At 40.3% G+C, this 19,028-nt stretch overlaps 3 protein-coding genes across 4 annotated transcripts; all 3 read left to right on the top strand.

Annotated features, from left to right (window-relative positions):
- Positions 1-1,823: 1,823 nt before the first annotated feature.
- On the top strand, positions 1,824-9,271 carry LOC119024523 (protein mono-ADP-ribosyltransferase PARP6-like). 2 transcript variants are annotated; one of them, XM_037107409.1, is made up of 23 exons: positions 1,824-1,921; positions 2,104-2,187; positions 2,560-2,637; positions 3,477-3,571; positions 3,665-3,725; positions 3,832-3,922; positions 4,021-4,087; positions 4,192-4,341; positions 4,426-4,567; positions 4,823-4,954; positions 5,638-5,733; positions 5,838-5,930; positions 6,022-6,147; positions 6,252-6,317; positions 6,451-6,518; positions 6,648-6,696; positions 6,866-6,978; positions 7,085-7,157; positions 7,941-8,010; positions 8,135-8,214; positions 8,302-8,365; positions 8,462-8,546; positions 8,651-9,271. In XM_037107409.1, exons 2-23 carry the CDS (start codon positions 2,185-2,187, stop codon positions 8,745-8,747), a joined length of 1,899 nt encoding a protein of 632 aa, XP_036963304.1. In that variant the 5' UTR covers positions 1,824-1,921; positions 2,104-2,184; the 3' UTR covers positions 8,748-9,271. The 2 variants fall into 2 exon arrangements, with proteins under 2 accessions (XP_036963304.1, XP_036963303.1); XM_037107408.1 differs by having other exon boundaries at positions 4,192-4,567.
- A 907-nt stretch (positions 9,272-10,178) lies between these two features.
- LOC119024170 (ribonuclease P protein subunit p25-like protein) lies at positions 10,179-12,152 on the top strand. Its single transcript, XM_037106688.1, has one exon. The coding sequence runs from the start codon at positions 11,466-11,468 to the stop codon at positions 12,150-12,152; it is 687 nt and encodes a 228-aa protein (XP_036962583.1). The 5' UTR covers positions 10,179-11,465.
- A 1,828-nt stretch (positions 12,153-13,980) lies between these two features.
- LOC119024807 (cytochrome c oxidase subunit 5A, mitochondrial-like) lies at positions 13,981-17,397 on the top strand. The gene is made up of 5 exons (XM_037107922.1): positions 13,981-14,151; positions 15,034-15,150; positions 16,793-16,914; positions 17,036-17,153; positions 17,249-17,397. The coding sequence occupies exons 1-4, from the start codon at positions 14,079-14,081 to the stop codon at positions 17,147-17,149; spliced, it is 426 nt and encodes a 141-aa protein (XP_036963817.1). The 5' UTR covers positions 13,981-14,078; the 3' UTR covers positions 17,150-17,153; positions 17,249-17,397.
- The last annotated feature ends 1,631 nt before the right edge of the window (positions 17,398-19,028 follow it).

Raw genomic sequence — 19,028 nt, forward strand, 5'->3', positions numbered from 1 at the left:
ATGTGATGCGCACTATAAATACGCGTCACACTGACCTGACTGATTTCAAAACTCTATTGGACTCAGTTTTTGTTTCTTATCGGATGTGTGTTAATTAAAATATGTGCAACAGCATGTAATCTGCAAAGTAACTAGTAACTAGTAAAAAGTACAACATTTACCTCTGCAATGTTGTGAGGTGGAAGTACATGTATAAAGAAAATGAAAATGGAAGTAGTACAAACTTGTATTATGTACAGTAGTTGAGTAAATGTACTTAGTCACACTCCATTACTCATTCAGCCACACTGTCCTCTCTCTCTCTCTCTCCCTCTCTCTCTCTCTCTCTCTCTCTCTCTCTCTCCACAACAGCTCTCTCTTGTGGACAACCAGTTGAACTGTCTTGACCTTCTGTCTGAGAAGCCCACTGAAGTGTGTGGAAGTGTGCAATACATGTTAATTTGTATACTGTATATCAGACAACCTACACCTGTACATTGCCTCACCACCTCCGCTCTCTGCTCCCAGAGAGAATTACAATCAATTACAATCTCAGTCACAAGACTTTTTTCAACTTAAGCTCGGTCACATGTTCAAAACAGCTTTAGGCTTGGTCCCTTCTACACACTTGTAATCCTTTTCTTTGCTGTAATGTGAAGCTTATACGGATGATGTTTTAATGGTGCTGTTTGTCCACATGTAACCATACGACTGCAACGTCGCTGGTTAAATTCTAAGTTTGCATGTGTTGCTTTTTGTAACCCCCTGTATTCTCTGTGTGCTAATTTCCTGTCTGTGTCTCTGAGAAATATTACAAAGGAGAGATCTTGATTTCAATTAAAGATGCCTATTTGAATAAAGGATTACCAACTTTTATCCATTTCAGTTAATCTCCTGACAAGTCACGATTTTGAGATATTGTGTAAAGCGAGTTGCTGTGTAAATCTGATCCCTGTCCACTGGCTGTGGAGCTGTTGTTCATTTATCTTGTGGCTCTGACAGATGATATAACAGTGGGTGTGCAAAATGACAAGGGGGCGGACACAAGAACACAAAGACTGCACGATACGATATAAATCAACTAACACCGGCGTTGAGAAGCTCATAATGTTGCTCACTGAGTTTGAGATGTGTCAGATGCGCCTCTGCAGAAATTGCTCGATATTGTTTTTTTTTGCACGGCCTTGAAAATGGCAGCATACAGTACAAGGGGGTTCATGATACTGTGCCCACCCACTATAAATAAACACAGCCACAAACACCCCCTCATGTCTAAGTGGATTACACTGAGAAAAGCACTTGTTGAGAGAAGACTTGCACAGATGTATGCAGTCCTAGAAGTGTCTAATCAGGCCAGACTGTGGAGCAGCAGGCGACGGCTAACAAGGGTAACTGCCGATTAAGGTCAGCCTGCAGCACAGCAGGCAGACAGGAAGACTAATAAATGCCAAACATCACCCGTATCACCATCCTTCAGCTCTGCCACCAGGGAACTTTGTTATCATCACAGTCTTAAAACTGATTCATGAAGCTGACTTTTCCAGAGTCTGGAGGATAGCATGATACATGGGTTTGTTTTTCTCCTCTGTAAGATGTAAGACTGGAAACTGTAGGTGTGCATGAAAAACCTCTCCAAGCCGCAAGGTCTCATCCTCAGCCTCTCTCCTCCTTCTGGACCAGGTTCAGCTGATCTGAGCAGTCAGTATCTGCAGCCAATCATGTGACACTGAAGTCCAGGACTGAACATGTGTGACTTCCTGCTGTTCAAACCAGAGAGGAGGACGGCCAAGCACACAAGCGCCAGCCAAACAAACAAACGGGAATATTCACTGATTTTGCTGTTTCAGGATCATGGACATGAGACGCTCATTTTTGCCATTGTCTTTTTTATACCATTGCATTGTTTGTCAAGCGGGAATATGTGGAAACTCATGAAGGAAAGGTAAGGACTGTTTGGTGTCACCAGACATTTTTTCAGTGATATGCTTGAAAGTATTAACACAATGGTAGGCAAATATTCTAGATGATGAAAGCATAGTTGGGAAGAGGATGCTGAGAGTAGTATGTTCATAGATGCATGCTGTTGAGGTAGCTGAACTGATTAAGTCACACATTTGTTTGCAGCACGTGTGTAATTGTGTCAGCCACAGCGGAAGGAGCCCACTGTTGATCGTTGCTGAAGAAGTGCCAAAAAAAACTGAACATATGGTGAGTCTATAAGCTGCAGACAACCCTCTTCCATTCATGTTTTATTCTCAATAACACACAGTCTGGATATGATTATAAGGTAGTAAGTTGAGTCCATTTTCTGACATTTTATAGACCGAATATTTAGTTGATTAATCAAGAACACAACTGGCACATCAACTGACACAGGAAGGACATCAGATGCATGCATACACGACTCCTGTCTTGAAATATTAATCGTCTACAGTAAATGTTGTAATATGTCCCTTGAAAGGATGTTGAGATCAGAGCAGAGCGGTTAGCTGACGTTATTTGGATGGACAGAGGGAACAAATTAGCAGAGTAAATAAGAGGATTCTTTCTGATTCGCAGCTCTTCTCTTTAACCCGACAGGAGACTGAGTGTGAGCAATGGGCAGGGAGCCAAACTGATGAGGACAGTGACACAGAGGAGGTCATGTATGGAATCCATGTAAGCATCATTCACTGTTTCATTCCAAATTATCATCACACATTTGAGTAAAGTCAACTATGGATGGAAGCGTTTGCAAAGGATACTGAGTTGTCATTAAAACGCTATCATGTTATACTGGATGTTGAAATGGCCATGGCGTGAAGTTTGGAGTCAACAGAAACACTTCATGAATAGTTGGTAACCGTATAATGTAGCTGATAACCAATGTAAGAACATTTTCAAAAATATTAATATAATTCCTCCTGTGATGCATCCATCCGCAGGTGTATTAACAAGTACAAAAAAAGAGTTTACCTACACATTGCAAGATATTTATCAGATACGAATTACACACACAAACAATTCCTTTAGCTATCAAAACGCGTGCAGAGTTTAGTTGTTTGACAAAGAAACATTTACTCAGGGTCCACGTACTAGATTTCTTTGAGAATTTTCGGCAGCATATTGTGACCCTCGTCAGCTAAAGCATTTAATTAATATAATCATCATAAATCGTTGCCATCATTACATAAAATACGGTATGTCATTTAATTAGTCAGTGTACTTCACAGGAGGAGTTATGCAAACGCAGTAGATTCATAATTAATAAACACTTTGAAAATGTCCTTATATCTTATAGCTACAGAATATTGTGCTATAGTTAGTTATGTACCATTAATCTATTGTTTATATGCTGTTAGGAATGCTAAATACAAAATTACCCCCATTGTTTATCATAAGATGCCTCTTCTTGTCAGCCATTGTTGTAGAGACGGTGAGTGGTTTAATCCCTTGGCACCCTGTGGTGCTGAGCTGTTTGGACCATACGGTAAGTGTGTTAGTGTTTGTCTCCACAGGAGAGCTGTGCCACTGACCTGTATCACCACCCCCAGCTGGACACTGACATCGAGGCAGTCAGGACTTTGTATTCAGACACTGCAGTCTCCATCAGGTCAGAACATCTTTAATTATTCACATTCTGGCCTTAAAGGAAACGACCTCTGCTGATTTTACAACAAATCTCTCTTTCATTTCCCTGTGTTAGGGAGTTTGGGTCAATTGACGATGTGGATGTTGACTTGAAAATAAATGCCAGCTTTTTGGAGGTAAGTTACAGGTGCAGACGCTCAAGTCAAGAGCAGCATAGTGACATGTTTGCTGTCGCTGGTATGTTGATCTGTTTAAGATGATTACACCGTTTGGCGTCTACAGGAGGAAGTGGCCAAGGCCTGGAGGATTAATCCATCAGAGCCCATCGTGATCCGCCTGCACTTCTCTATGTCTCTTTATCTGGATGGACCTGGTGAGCAACAACAACCCTGCTGCCAGCAAAATTCACTGTGAATGTCAAATTACTTTAAGTCAGTGTGACGCATGATGAGGTGATGTTTCTCGCCGCAGCACCCACGGTTGAAGTCTTTCAACCATCCAACAAAGATAACTTCAGTTTCGGGAAACAACTACAGAAGTGAGCGTTTGCTTAGTTTTTGTAGCACTTTCTCGGCACATGTTGCACTTTGCAACAGATGTCACTTGGCTATGAATGGCGAACTCTTCATTTCTGTCTGCCAGTATTCTCACAGTCTTCTTATCCCGGGAGTGGAAACATCTGACCAATGAGAACGTCACAGTCCGACAGAAGAGGCGACAGAGCTGGTTCAGGTCGAGTGGAACCATGAAGAAAGTTCGCGCGAGACTTAACATCTGGCTGCCACCGTCAAAGTATGTGACAATTCAGCAGTTTTATCACAGAATCAATCGGTACTTGAAGCCTCTATTGACTGCTACATCACTCTCGGCGAGCAGGTCCCACGAGCTCCAGGAACCTTCTGTGAAGGAAAGTATCGTTTTACCGGCGATAAAACTGAACCGCTTCACTAATCACACAACCTCCTACACCATCAAGAATCCCACGGGAGAGCTGTTCACGTACACACCCAGTGGAAAGGTGAGGGCTCTTCAGTTAATTTAAGTCAAAATACAGTTTGTGTCGTCCCAACCCAATCGCCAGGGTAAATGTTGGCAATGCACATTTCTGCAAACCATACATATACTGAAACTGTACATTTCTTTGGGTTCAAATTTCAATGTAATTCGATGTAATTCTTGGGACTGGGATGGCCATCCACCTGAGTATTTTTGACAATCATCCCAGATTTTTGTCTGCGCTATTACATAAGTGTTTGTGCCTCCTTGTCCACAGAGGGTGGTGGTGTCAGCAGTCAAGTCATCAGCGCAGCTTAGTACCAAACAGCTGATAGAGCTGCTTTTCTCGTCTCAGGCCATCGGGCACTGTAGGAGCACCCCATCTCTGCAGCACGGCTTCTTAGTACAGGTAAAACACAAGCCAGAAAGTCTTTGTCAGAGTAACTGCACCCAGTCTCATTATCCAGTTTGCTGACACCTGACAACTTGTGGTGACCACCTGCTCCTCACACACAATATGCAGCAGCAGCTGATTTAGCGCTGCACTATACAGTGGCACAGTGGTTGTACTTATGGCGGTACTTTATGGTTAAAGCGGTGGTTTAAACAGATGCACCGCAATCTCAGTTGAATGGGAACACTTCATTCAAACATTTCTACATATGCCACCATGCGTTACAGTGGAATACCAAATGTCCACACTGTGCCTGTTTTGGAGCTTTCTATCTAATCACACACCATCTTCCTCAGGAGATGGACTGACTCGGTTGTCATGTAATTGTAGAAGCCCACCACGTTGTGAAATGGTTTACAGATGATAAGACAGACACATTTTTTTCACAGTGTAACAACAGTATATTACAGAAAAACACACTATAATATTGAAATAAAACATTTGCACTTAGACAACCTGGGTTAGATGGATTTCCCCATAGCTTTAAAATGAGTTTGTGGTATAATATTTAAGATCCGTCTGTAGATTGTTTGATGCAGTCAGTTCAGAGATCTCAAAAGCTTTTGAATTTTGGGAACAACAAAAAAGATTTGATCACGACGCGCAAACAGCATGTGTGTTTTTCTCTGTGTTCACAGGTAATGAGGTATGCTGAGCAGAGAATCCCCACGCTGAATGAATACTGTGTCGCCTGTGACGAGCGGCATGTGTTTCAAAACGGCCCAATGTTAAAGGTACGCTGCTGCACAGGAATTAGCTAATGCTTCAGTGGCTAAACTACCTGAAGCAAGGTGACCGCTAACATGTTGTCCCTGCTCTGCTGTTTGTTTGTCTGCAGCCAGCAGTTTGCACCAGAGAGCTATGTGTGTTTTCCTTTTATACGTTGGGGGTCATGTCAGGAGCTACAGAGGAGGTTGCCACCGGTGCAGAGGTTGGTAACACACACACACACACACACACACACGTTTATCCGGATGATCATAACACGAGATTACGGTGTTGAAATACTGTCTCTTCTACAGGTGGTTGACCTGCTGGTGGCCATGTGCAGAGCTGCCCTTCAGTCCTCACGCAAGAACATCATATTTGAGCCGTACCCCTCTGTGGTTGACCCGTACAACCCCAAGACTCTGGCCTTCAGTCCTAAGGTATCGGACGAACTGATCTGATCCATGTGATCTTTAATGGGCCAATGGTTACGTTAATCGTGTGATTATGTTATCATTAACACATCACTGTGTTGTTGTGGCAGAGAAAGAGCTATGAGAGGCTGCAGAAGGCTCTGGACAGTATCTTGTTAATCAGGAGGATGGCACAGGTGATCTTAAAATGAATCCTTCACACATGATAGCATTTAAATTTTCATCTGAGCAGAATCCGCGCGCTGGTGAATGTCTCCTCGACAGCTGCGTTAATGTTAGAGGGATTAAAGTGTAATATATCATCTCCAGGGTCCATATTCTGAAATAAAGAAGCAGATGGACAAGATAGACCCCCTCGCTCATCCCTTACTACAATGGTGAGCGACACAATCTAAACTGGCCTTTTCACTCCTATTTCTATTCTATTTCATGAACTTGATGCGTCACAAAATCTGCATGTGCATTGGATTCATACCCACGTGTGTCTTTTGTATGTTTGACAACAGGATTTTAGCCAGCAACAGATCGCACATTGTCAAGCTGCCACTGAACAGGGTACGATAGAGGATTTTACACTTAGAGTCTGATAAAGTAGCTGCAGTTTCACAGCAGTAGTGGTTGATAATTGCCCAGATAGATAGATTGCGTGTTTTTCTACTTTACATACGTGTTTATTCTGTTGTCTCACTCTCATGTATCGCTTTAATCCCTTGGTGCACAACAGCAACTTAAGTTCATGCACACGCCGCATCAGTTCCTGTTGATCAGCAGCCCTCCGTTCAAAGAGGCTCGTTTTCAAGCCGCCAGGAAACTTCATGGCAGCACCTTCGCTTTTCAGTAAGTAAAATCAAAGTGCTTCCACTAGTGGAAAAACATCAAATCAACACTGTACAAAGCATGATTCCTGCTTCATATACTCAAACCCTGTTTTCTCTTCTTTCAGTGGTTCCCACATTGAAAACTGGCACTCGATTTTGAGAAATGGCCTAATTAACGCCTCTTATACAAAATTACAGGTAGAGTGTGATAATAACGAAAGGTTACGTGCTTTTTGAGCATTGTTGATTTAATCTCTACAAGCTGGGGTTGCTTAGATTGTAGATACCAGCAAAAAGTATCCCATTGGCTCAGTGGCCCCAACTCCCTCATGTCTCTTTATTATATAAGAACAAACACCTGGCATTACCATGATGAATGTAAACAGTGAACATGGCTATTGTTAGACTCACCGCTGTCAAGCTACAGTATGTTGGTATCGGGAAATTTCGATGCACTTTCTCTTCCATTCTTGTACGACTGGCTCGCTTACAGCTTTAGAAATATATTTACCATGCCGAAGCATTATGGAAAGTTCAACCATTATTTCAAGTGTTTTCAACAGTCCCCCTCCAATCAGAAATGTGTTTTTTCTCTTCTTCCTAAAGTTGCATGTTTGAGCTCCATTGTGTATAATGATTTATGTGCAGAGTCTGACACTAGAAGGCTGTTTTCACATTCATTGTTGAAAGTAAAAATGACCTCTGTACCCACTGAAAATCTGCTTATAAGAGGGGCTCCCTAAGAGCCTTCTTTGTGACATCACAAATAGTTTGGAAGCCAATCCTGGTTTCAATATTAGCATACACGAGTGTGATGTGGAAACCTTAATCCTCCATTGAAAAGAGAAGTGACTTCACAGTGACGTTGGAGACATCTTGTTTAAAAAAACAAAAAATATGCCTTAATACATTTGCAGAGGGAATCTTTGAGTTTTCATCTCATTGTTAATCTCATGTTTTTTGTCCTGTTTCCTATTTAAGCTTCACGGAGCTGCATATGGGAAGGGCATTTACCTGAGTCCTATCTCGAGCATATCATTTGGATATTCTGGTATGACTGCAAACTATAATTCTTTTCATAACACTCTGTATACAAAATGTCCTAATTAAACAAAGATTGCCATTATTTTATGATTCTAACATGCTTTTTAAACTTGTGCGTCCTCTTTGTACAGAGATGGGCAAAGGGCGACACCACATACCCAACAAAAAAGAATTCATTAAGAAATACAGCCACATAAACAAAATCAAACAGGTGGATTATCATTCACAATTTGATAAGATTCACATCTCCTTTCTCTCCTTTTTTTGTATCTCATCCTGTGTTCTCTCCTTGTCCTAGGAAGAGCCGGGGCAAGCCAGGTTTCTGCAAACAAGGAATCTAAACTGCATTGCTCTCTGTGAAGGTAAAACTGAGAATTATATGTTCGTGTTATGAGCCTTGATTCGATAATACAATTTTGTGACATTGTTTTCTAGAAGTTCTCTGTATGTCTTGACAGTGATAACTTCAAAGCACCTTCAAAAACATGGGAACATTTGGGTCTGTCCGATATCGGACCATGTGTGCACACGTTTCCTCTTTGTGTGAGTACAACACGAAGCAGCAGCGACCTGCCTCGCACTGTAATAAGACATTCACGGACTCCTTTTCAGATTTCTTCAGTGTTCTGCTTATTTCTCTTTCTCAGGTATGAGAACGGCCAGGTGGGAGACGTCTACATCAACACTCAGGAAGCCAGGATCCACAGGGAAATTTTACAAGTAATTGCTTCAAAGCCGTGCTGAGCCTCTGAAGCAAGAGAAAGCAGTGACTGGGAATATGTGCCGGTGTCTTTGTGGCTGAATTCATTACACTTTTATTGGTCTGACAAGTGAACATACAACAATGAGCTGCCTGATATTATATTTTTTAGCTTTTGGATATAAAAAAAGGCAACTCAAAGGCAGGAAAATACCACACTGTACACTAATAGTAGATGGATGAAACTATTACACTTAATAACCACTATAAATAAATGGTAAATTTATAGGTAATTAAACAAAATGAGCTGCTTAATAATCCGTTATTAAGCAATTGTGAAGTCTTATAAGCATCAGCTGCATTTGCTTAGTAAATGGTTTATAAAGAATTGTTGCTGTTTGTTAACGGCATAATACCCCTACAAACTACAGTTTAATTAACTATAACTTAACCATTAATTAATGATGGTTATTATGAAGAGCTCAGACTAGTTTGTTGTGACACACCTGTAAAAGCTCTTTTTATATATGTGAAAGCCTTATATCTTAATTTACAGTCTGGTGAAATGTAAAATCTGTGTCATGGTCAAAACAGTTTACTGTAAACACATATTTTGTACATTTTTTTAAATAAAGATTTACAATATTTGCTAATTCGTTCAAATGGTGAAATGTTTTCCTGACACATGTTAATGCAGATTGCCCACACCTGCTGTTATTAATGCAATGTGCGTGTTCTACCACAAGGTGGAAGTGTAACCAATGGCAACTGCTTTGACGCTATTACCATTGATGACACAGAGTCAATGAATCCCCATAATTGTGAAATCATAACTTGTATTGTATGTCAGTGGAGACTGCTGCAGATGTTTAAATTAGCACATTCAAAACACAGATGAGTTGACATAAGCCTGTTATATTCTACAACACTTGTTAACTGCACATAACAAAACCAGATATGTCACAAGTTCTCATACAAAGAATAACTTGAGAGGTTTCTTGGCACTTGTAGTAACTTAAACTGACCACAGCCATATTCCAGATGTGCCAATATGCTCATCAGTGTTGTAGTCAAGAATCAACCTAAACCAAGACCAGTGCGAGGCAACACTGCATGACAAACAATAAAATGTAAAACATGGAAACGATAGACACTCCTGTCTGATCTACATTTGCATAAAAACAGAGACAGAAGACACGTGAAATAGCTCTTTATTCACCTCTTTCATTGCCATATTTGTGTATATGCATATGTATAAGTGTGCCATAAGAAACGTCTTAGCGTTGCAGAGGTGAATTTGTGTGGGAACTGTACAAAGTCATGAATAAAAATACAAAGGAGTTTAAATCAACATAACCGTCTTTATTCAACACTGCTTCTTCCACGTTTTACCGTCGACCTAACACTACACAATTTTTTGTGCAAGCGACAGCTTTGCTATGAGACAAGACTCTTCCCTGCAGTTGTGGCTCTGACTGGTCTTGAAATATAATCCTGAGCCCACTTTGTGTGAGACAAAGACGAGATTTAGTCAAATTTGTCTTGTGACACATGTAACAATGTGCTTTAAATTGACATCCATGGCCAGTGGATTATTTTCCTGGGAACCAATTGTAATATGCTCTGAACTGGACAGACACCACTGAGAACCACGCATTTGTGCTCATTGTTCAAGCCAGTGAATATCATGGGGTGCATACCATCCTGTGAGGCAGAAATGCTGCATTATAACAGTGTACTGGTTCCATATGAGCCCCACAGCTGCATCCTGACCTCCTCCTTTGGCTCAGCTCCTTTAAAGAAACACCTCTGTTTGCATCTGGATACAGATCCTTTCTAGACATTTTGGTTTTATATCAGCAGCTTCAAGGTATGATTGTCCTCATGAATGTCATAGATTCGAAGAAGGCAAATTCATGCAGGCCTGGCAAGGCTTTTCTGGGTCAGCCCAGCAGGCGATGGACTGAAGGGAGGAGAACTGTGAAGTTGCTGTAATAGCCCAAAGGAAGACACTTCTTGGAGAACATATGGCTCTCTGATGATAGTGCAGAGGGGAGGCTGTCTGAAAACCATGATATGTTGCCTTAGCTATTATCTTTTTCTAAATATTTATCTACTCTAGTGAAATTATTGATTGGCGCAGTATCTGTAAAAGAAAAAAGGCATCAAGAATGTCAACAATCAAAACTAATTCAGTTGAAACAAAGGATTGTTTCAACTGCATGCCTTGTTAAATCTCATTAACTCGTGTTTATTCATCCATATAATTCAAGCAACCACATGGACAAATACAATCTCTGAGCCCTCGAGGGTTTAACAAAAGCTTCCCTCCAAAACCAACAAAGTAGAATGTGACAGACATTATTAAATGTTGCATGTGCCTTTAAGAGCACTATGTCCCACTCTACATGTCTCTCTCTGAGCCTCATATGTGTTTGTTGGCATCAGCTGTCCTCAGTGCTGAATAGAGCAAGGACATCTTTTCCTTCACATCAATGGGATTAGAGGAAGAAATACCCTCTTCATACTGCTGGCTGTCATCTCAGTGCTCAGAAGACAAACATGGAAATGCAGCATGGGCAGAGGACAGGAAGAAGATCACAATAAGTCACAAGTTTGGATTACAGAGCTGATCAGTTCTTAGCTTCTTATGCTTAATGGACAAGAAACGTGTTTCCGATGTCAAGGGAGATATGCTGATAATCCGAAACAGCTGGCTCAGAAACATCATCCTGCACTGTTATTTCACCACCGTCTAAACTATGACTGAACCCAGGGGTCAGGGGAAGAGTTCAAATGGTGCAAGCAGCTCTGTGATGGAACTGCAGTCTGCCTCCTTCAACCCAGACATCCCATCCTCATCTTCGCTTCCAAAACTCGGCCGGAAGCACTTCAGGAGAGTCAGCCGCACAGAGGACAGCAGCCCCTGTCCGATCCCTGGCTTGGCAGCAGATGTCCTGCACATGCGAGTGAAAGAAGGAAGCAAGATCCGCAATTTGCTGAGGTTTGCAGCGGCTCGTATGCAAGGGGAGGGAAAAGACGGCAACGCGACGTCGCTGAGACAGGTGGTCTTCAGTGGCTCAGGGAGAGGAGTCACCAAGACCATCACCTGTGTGGAGATCCTGAAACGTAAAGTGGGGGGGCTCCACCAGGTGTCCAAGCTCCACTACAAGACGGTGAATGAGGTCTGGGAGAGTCCACAGCAGGGAGAAGCAGGTGTAACCATGCAGAGGACAGTCCCTGCTATCTGCATCCTGCTTTCTAAAGACCCTCTGGATCCACAGGCACTTGGATATCAACCACCCCAAAACCTGAGTGTTCCCACGGAGGATGTAGAGGGACGCAGAGCTCTGCTGAGGCCAGCTCCCGGTCCCTCCTCACAGCACACAGCCAAGAAAGTCTGTCTGCATGACTGGAGCGAATGTCCTTCACAAATGTCCAAAACCTGAATGAGAAATACTTGAAAATGAACATGTATGGTAGGCTCGAATAGAGGGCTGCTTTGGTGGTCTTTTTGGCAGCATCAAGTTTGCCTAAAATATGACATGACATGAATTTTAACTTGATGATCTGATGCGTATGCACAGTTTAACTTTAAGTGAACAATTGCCTCTGCTGTCAGTCACCAAAATGGAGGATATACTCAGTTCTGAGCTTCACTTAGAAATGATTTAGGCAATGATACTCTGAATGAGTAGTAGCAATAAGTGCATGTTTAAAATGTCAATCTTTCTTGCAGCACTTCACTTCATGGAAAAAAAAGGATTTCTTTTTATGTGTATGAGCAATTATACGAATAGTTACATACGTATTTATATACTATTAATATAAGACTCAAACTGTACACAAAGCACTGTAAAAGTACATAAAGTTGGTCACAGCCATTGTACTTATAAACATTGAGGTTTGGATCAGTAGTTATTACTATGTTTTTTTTTGTTTTCTTTTTACTTTTGTAGAGAATTCATGTACATAACAATAGACTGTAGTACCACTTTTCTTTGGTTAAAAGTTGATTTTCATAATGATGCTGTCTGTTTTCATGTATGCAACAATAAATAAACGACCTACCTTTGCCAAGCAGGTTATGTTTTCACTTGTGTTCCTTTGTTGTTTGTTGGTTGGTCGGTTGGTTTGTCAGCAGGATCACACAAAAACCACTTAACAGATTTCTGTGAAACTTGGATAGAGGATGAGTCTCGGCCCAGAATACAACCCAATTACTTTTGGTCCAGAACCAGAGAAAAGGAGGAATCCAGGATTTTTTTGTCCCCTTTTTCAACATTTTAATTTATTACTCAAGGAATAATGCACGGATCTTTATGGTTAAATCAGGTGTATTTAGGAGGCTGGTGTCTATGAGTGACTACAATTTGATACAGACCCTAATAAAATTCCAGATCTTGGAGATTTAAATATGCTTTCATCGGGGTAGAGACTATACATTAACACAATTAATTAAACAAAATCTAAAGTCATGAACCAGATTCACTACATGAGGAGACCGTAAAATAACGCGTAAAAAAAAGTATTTTTAGGCAGTTAGCCTTTTCCTTTTCCTATTGAGCAGGACGTACCTAGATGCCATACCCACCAAACTAATGAATATCACATCTCTCAACCATTTCTCTAACAGTGACTGTTGGAAAATCAAACATAGTGTCATAGTCTGAGATAATGTGATCATGTCTTTGTCTTCAGTAATGTTCTGTGTCCTTGTGCTTTTGTTTGCGCTCATGCTCGTTGATCTGTGTTTATGTGCTTGGTGCTTTTATCTGTGCCTCTGTGCCCGTATGCTACGTCATAAATAGTTATTATATATACGTGTGTGTTATCTGTTGAAATGCAATTACCTGCTAGGGACAGCTGTCAAGGTCTGGAGTAGTAGTTGTGATTTTTTTTTTGTCTGTGCTTATTATTGTGTTCCCTGTTATTCCTTCCTTGGGTGTTTTTGTGTGTGTGTTTTTCAATGCCATTAACCTGACAGGGACTGCAGCTGAAGATGTTCTTGTATGGGCACATTTACTGGGATAAATCTGGCACATATACACAATAGACTCTGATGCTCGTGTTCATTAATTTGCATTGTATCTTCTTTTAAAAAACAAAACAAAACAAAACAAACCACTATCCCATGTTTATTGAACCTACTTGTCAGAGCAATTACGTGTTTAAAAAGATCTACCCGGCCATTTCAGTGTCATTTCTAGGTCAGGATCAGCAGGTCAACAATACAGCGAACAGATCAGCGAGCTGCGATCTGCACATGCGCAGGACGGTGATGCTTACGTGACGGGCGAAGCACGTTAGCGCAGCGTTTGCTTCCGTTTGAGAATCCTCGCCGGTCCGGTCCGTGTAGCAGGCTGTCCAGCACCATGTTCAGAGCCGCCGTCCGACTCTCGGTCTCCGGTGTCCGGAGTTTAACCCGCACGCAACCACGGTGCCAAGGTATTTGTTCATTTGATCACCTCTGAGTGTTATTTAGTCATTTGGTAGCGTATAGACCTGCCAGCGCGAGGTTCTAACGGAAGTCAAGTGTGGCTGTCTTCACATTGCAGTGCCCGCGCGGCTAAGCTAGCTAGCTGAAATTAGCTTGGACAATGTAACTGTGACTTGTAATGCACGCCGCGATGTTAATATATCAAGTTGTCACACAAATGATGTAGACTTTCGTTCGTTACTCCCATTTCCCACAAAACCTGGGTGTGTGCCGCTCTAAAAAGGCCCCGGTGTTAGCTCGGTGGTGTCTGTGTCCTTGTCATGACCCACTTGGTAGGCTGGATGCGGGGCCCAGTAGTCCTGCTGCTTATGCTAGTTGCTAACGTGCTAACTAGGTTTGTTGTCCAACGGTTAGCTATATGTGTACAGACAATTAGTTGCAGGGATTGTTTACATCAAGGTATGATGTAACAGCCTGGAAACATTGTTTATTCGGATGTTGTGGGGATGGTTTGGCTAAAACGTTGCTTCATTAGCTTGACCTCTCAGGGACATTAAATATGTACGTTATCTCATTGGCTAATAATCATTGTCTGAGTACCACATCTTCTTGTTTAGATCATATGAGCCATACTATGCAAAGAAATCTCATGTGTGTTTGTCAAGGTATTTTACTCTTGTAGGTGTAGTAGTAGGCAAGTCATGTCAGGACGCTGGAAATGATCCAGCTCCATTACATTACTCGACAGCATTTCTCGTCTTTCCACTTCACTCGGTGTTTATTCCCATGACGGTGTTTACCTTTCTGCAATACCTGACTATAGATGCCACTGTAAAAGCTTTATTTTATTGGTGAGAAGATGTCTAACTAAAAATGTTTTCATTGTGCAGCTGTTTTGGCCTCAAGGTGTTACTCACATGGCAAGCAGGAGACGGATGAGGAGTTTGATGCCCGCTGGGTCACCTATTTTAACAAGCCAGACATTGACGCATGGGAGCTGAGAAAAGGTATGTTCATGGATGACTGAATGAATACTGTCCAACTTTTATTGCAGGGTTTGGCATGAGGAAGTAGTTAAGCAAGTCTAAGCAAAGACAATTCAATGTGTACTCCTATGAGTCAACAGAGAGTTACCAACTTATCTGATCTCAGATTTTGAGCAAATCAGTGAGGATAACTGCTAAATTACAATATTTAATTTATTGGATAAGTGCTTGACTGTGATTAAATGTTTTGATTTTTAATTTCTTTGCTGGATATTATTTAAAACATTAACAGTATGTTGTAGTGTTAGAGATACAATTACTAAATTGTAAACAACAAATGCGCACTCTGTTTCTAATGAAACAGTGCTTATGTTTAAATGAGGATCATAACTAGTATGTCTGTAATCAGCGCTGCAATGATTTTTTTGGATGTGTTGTCAACTTTTGAATTAAAATCCCACTATTATGATCACCTGTGAGGCAGACTGTCTGATTTGGCTTCACAGATGAGGATATGTTCTGGTTTCTTTCCTTTTTTAGCTGTCAACAAACAAACTGAATTGGAACATAATCAAATCATAAAAAGATGTTTGTGAAAATTAATACTCAGTTATGCGAGGGAAACAACAATACAGATCACATAGAAGGGAAATATCATCTACAAAGGTGCAGAATTAGCATTCTGATCACTTTCCAACGAGATAAAATACTAATAATACTCTGAGACTCATGTACAGATGTGTAGTGTTTTGCTGTTTGATATGCTGTATATATACTTCTTGGATTGTATTACACCATCACGGTGGCACTCGAAGCATCCTGTATTCTTTTAATGTACGAACACCCACTAAGAGGGAAAAAGCACAACAGAAGAGATTTTTTTCAAATGCAGAAAGAAAGGGAAAGGTCTCTTATCAGGTGAGAAAAGATAAGACCACAAAGTGAAAGAAATGGCTCAGTTGGCAGTTATAATGGTTGGCTATTACACTAGAACACATGTCAGAAGTAGTGTTGCAAATGTGGTAAGGTTGCAGTGTTCTCAACTTGTATATTGAAATAGAGTTGAAAGATAGGGTAGGGGCTATTCCATATTTTATAGTGTCAACAAATACCACAAAAAGAACCCAACACAAGCAATATGTTGGCCTTTCTTTCTCTGGAGAGTTAAAGCTTTCAGGCACGTGTCATAAATATTGAGTTTTATTGTTAAAACAGTTATTTCCTAAAATAGCTGGACACTGTATACTTTACCAGCAGTTCCTTAAGCAAATAGACGATGTAGGTTATGTGGGGGGGCTTTTTAACACATGGATTATTACACATTTATACACATGAAATAGTTAGTATTTTTGGATCTTAGATGGTGTGTGTAGGACTCTGCTCAAAACAAACTGCTGTACTATAACTGGAACAGGGTTATTCTCTTCCAAAATGGATATCTGAGAGAAACTATTGGTCCAAGTTGTGTAATTGTGTGGAGGTCTAAGAAAATACATAAAACCTTTAGGTGGGACCACTTATTAGCAGTTTTATTCACATCAGACCAATGTAGGGAGTTGCCCTTCTTATAATTTTAAGAAGCTGAAGAAATGACATGAATTTGCATTATAGTTATGATTTCTCTCTCTGACCTCCATATAAAAGATGTAATTCCTTCTTCCAGGGATGAACACATTGATTGGGTATGATCTGGTACCTGAGCCAAAGATTCTTGAGGCAGCACTGAGAGCCTGTCGGAGGTTAAATGACTTGGCCAGCGCTATCCGAATTCTGGAAGCTGTGAAGGTGAGAGAAAAACCAGAGTTAGCATGGCATTAATTCAGGGAACATTGCCAACTAGCGTCTTTGCAGGTGGTAGTCATTAGTTATTGATTAATTTTGGTGTTACTATTCATTATTTCCTCAGGACAAAGCTGGCCCTCATAAAGATATCTACCCGTATGTGATCCAAGAGCTGAGGCCAACATTAGACGAGCTCGGCATCTCTACACCCGAAGAGCTCGGCATCGACAAAGCATAGAGAAGTAGGTGTTAAACTTCTCCAATCAGTCCTTTTCTTCCACCCACTATGTTTGTAATAAGATGTCAATCTAACAAAAATTCTGTTTGTTTGTTTCAGATCTAACAAGGATTGATATCCCCCGGACACAGAGACATTGTACTTAAATGTTTGCCTCATGTAATACGTGCTATATTTAATTTGACCTTTATTAAGTTCTGTTGCTTGTAAAATATTGATGAACCTAATAAAGGAAAATGTATCTTTAATGAGTGTCACAAGTATGTTTGGGATATTTCAAATAGTTTGAGTACAAATTGAAGCAATATTCTACCACAAGTGGGCAGAGCAGAGCACCGCTTTAAAGTGCATGTTGTCTGAGTGTGTGTAGATGCTTTTTGTGAAAGTGACATTTTGCCACCAGGGAGCAGCATTTTCACACAAATGGAAAAATCATTCTACTGTATTCAATCTATATTACATCTGTTTTCATTTCAGGGAAAGAAAAATGACATGCTGGTAAAATAAACTTGTTCAAATGGCAAATGGTGTAATGTTGTTATCAACACATAACTGGGATAGGGACTGTAAATATTGAGAGATTATTATTGACCTTGTATTATTTTGATTTGTTTGGTTGGGTTTAGAAAAAAGATTTTACTCTGATTGTCATACATGCTTAAATTCAATTATTAAATATTGGCATTCCTAATGGTGCATTCATCTATTTAAAAAAATATATAATTTAGAAAGATAACTTACAACTAGTTGGAGGTGCAATATAGACACACACACGTGCACACCCTACTAAAAATGATGAATGTTTAAATACATTTGCTTGGATATGAAATAAATGTAACATTATGTAACATTATGTTTGGGCATCAAAAAAAAACAAAAAAAAAAAAAACACAAAATAAGAATCTAGATATGTCAGAATAAACAATCAAATGAAACACTAAAATATCCCTATGTGTCTAATTTTGGGTAGTGTATATATACATATTTGCCATTTCCTATACAATAAGACAACATGATAGCAGCTGAGGTATAGCACTTCTGTGTATTACATGTTTATTGTGCACATTTTCTTAAATTGCATCAGCTCTATGTGCAAGTACAATAGTATTGCCGTGATGTGTTCACAATGAATATGAGTGTTGCTTTCACTGGTATGAGCATAAAAAATCCTCCAAGGTGTATAGGTTAAACATTAAAGGATTAAGTCAATGGGCCTTTGGAGTCAAACTTAATTGTTGTCATACCATTTTGTAATATGTGCAGTCATTCAGTTTTCTTCTCTTATACATGATGTACTTCATGGTAAGATACTCTTACCTGAGTTAAGTGAAATACTTCAGAGCTCCTGTATTTACTGCAGCCTTGGCCATTATTTTAATTAACTGGTAACTTCACCAGTCTTACACATCAATGAGCGTTTAAGGGTCTTAATACCGCTTATGTGACAGAAGCAGTATAAAGTGTTCTATGGCTCCAGGGAAGCTGCATGTAATCTGATAAACCGCCTGCAGTGATGTCACTCTATATTAAATTGGACTAAGTAGTCCATTGGTTTAGCACTGTACTCCTACAACATTGTTTTACTCTTTATGGACATCATGGAGCCAATATATCATATTACATACAGCTTCCTCGGAAGGCTTTATACTACTTTTTCACAAATGCAGAAGTGTTCCTCAATACCTGTCAACACACTTTAATTTGTACAAGTGGTGCCATTCCACATTAAGTAAACCACTGTTTTATGAGACACCACAGGAGTAACTGCTGTACTAGTGCTACATCCACTCCTTCAAAATTGTCACTCTGAATGTGGCTGATTGAATCTGTTTGAGATACATTTATTTCAGAGTTTAGGAATTTGAGAGGAATGACTCAG

The sequence above is a fragment of the Acanthopagrus latus genome, chromosome 8 (assembly GCF_904848185.1).
Source record: "Acanthopagrus latus isolate v.2019 chromosome 8, fAcaLat1.1, whole genome shotgun sequence".
Taxonomy (NCBI): domain Eukaryota; kingdom Metazoa; phylum Chordata; class Actinopteri; order Spariformes; family Sparidae; genus Acanthopagrus; species Acanthopagrus latus.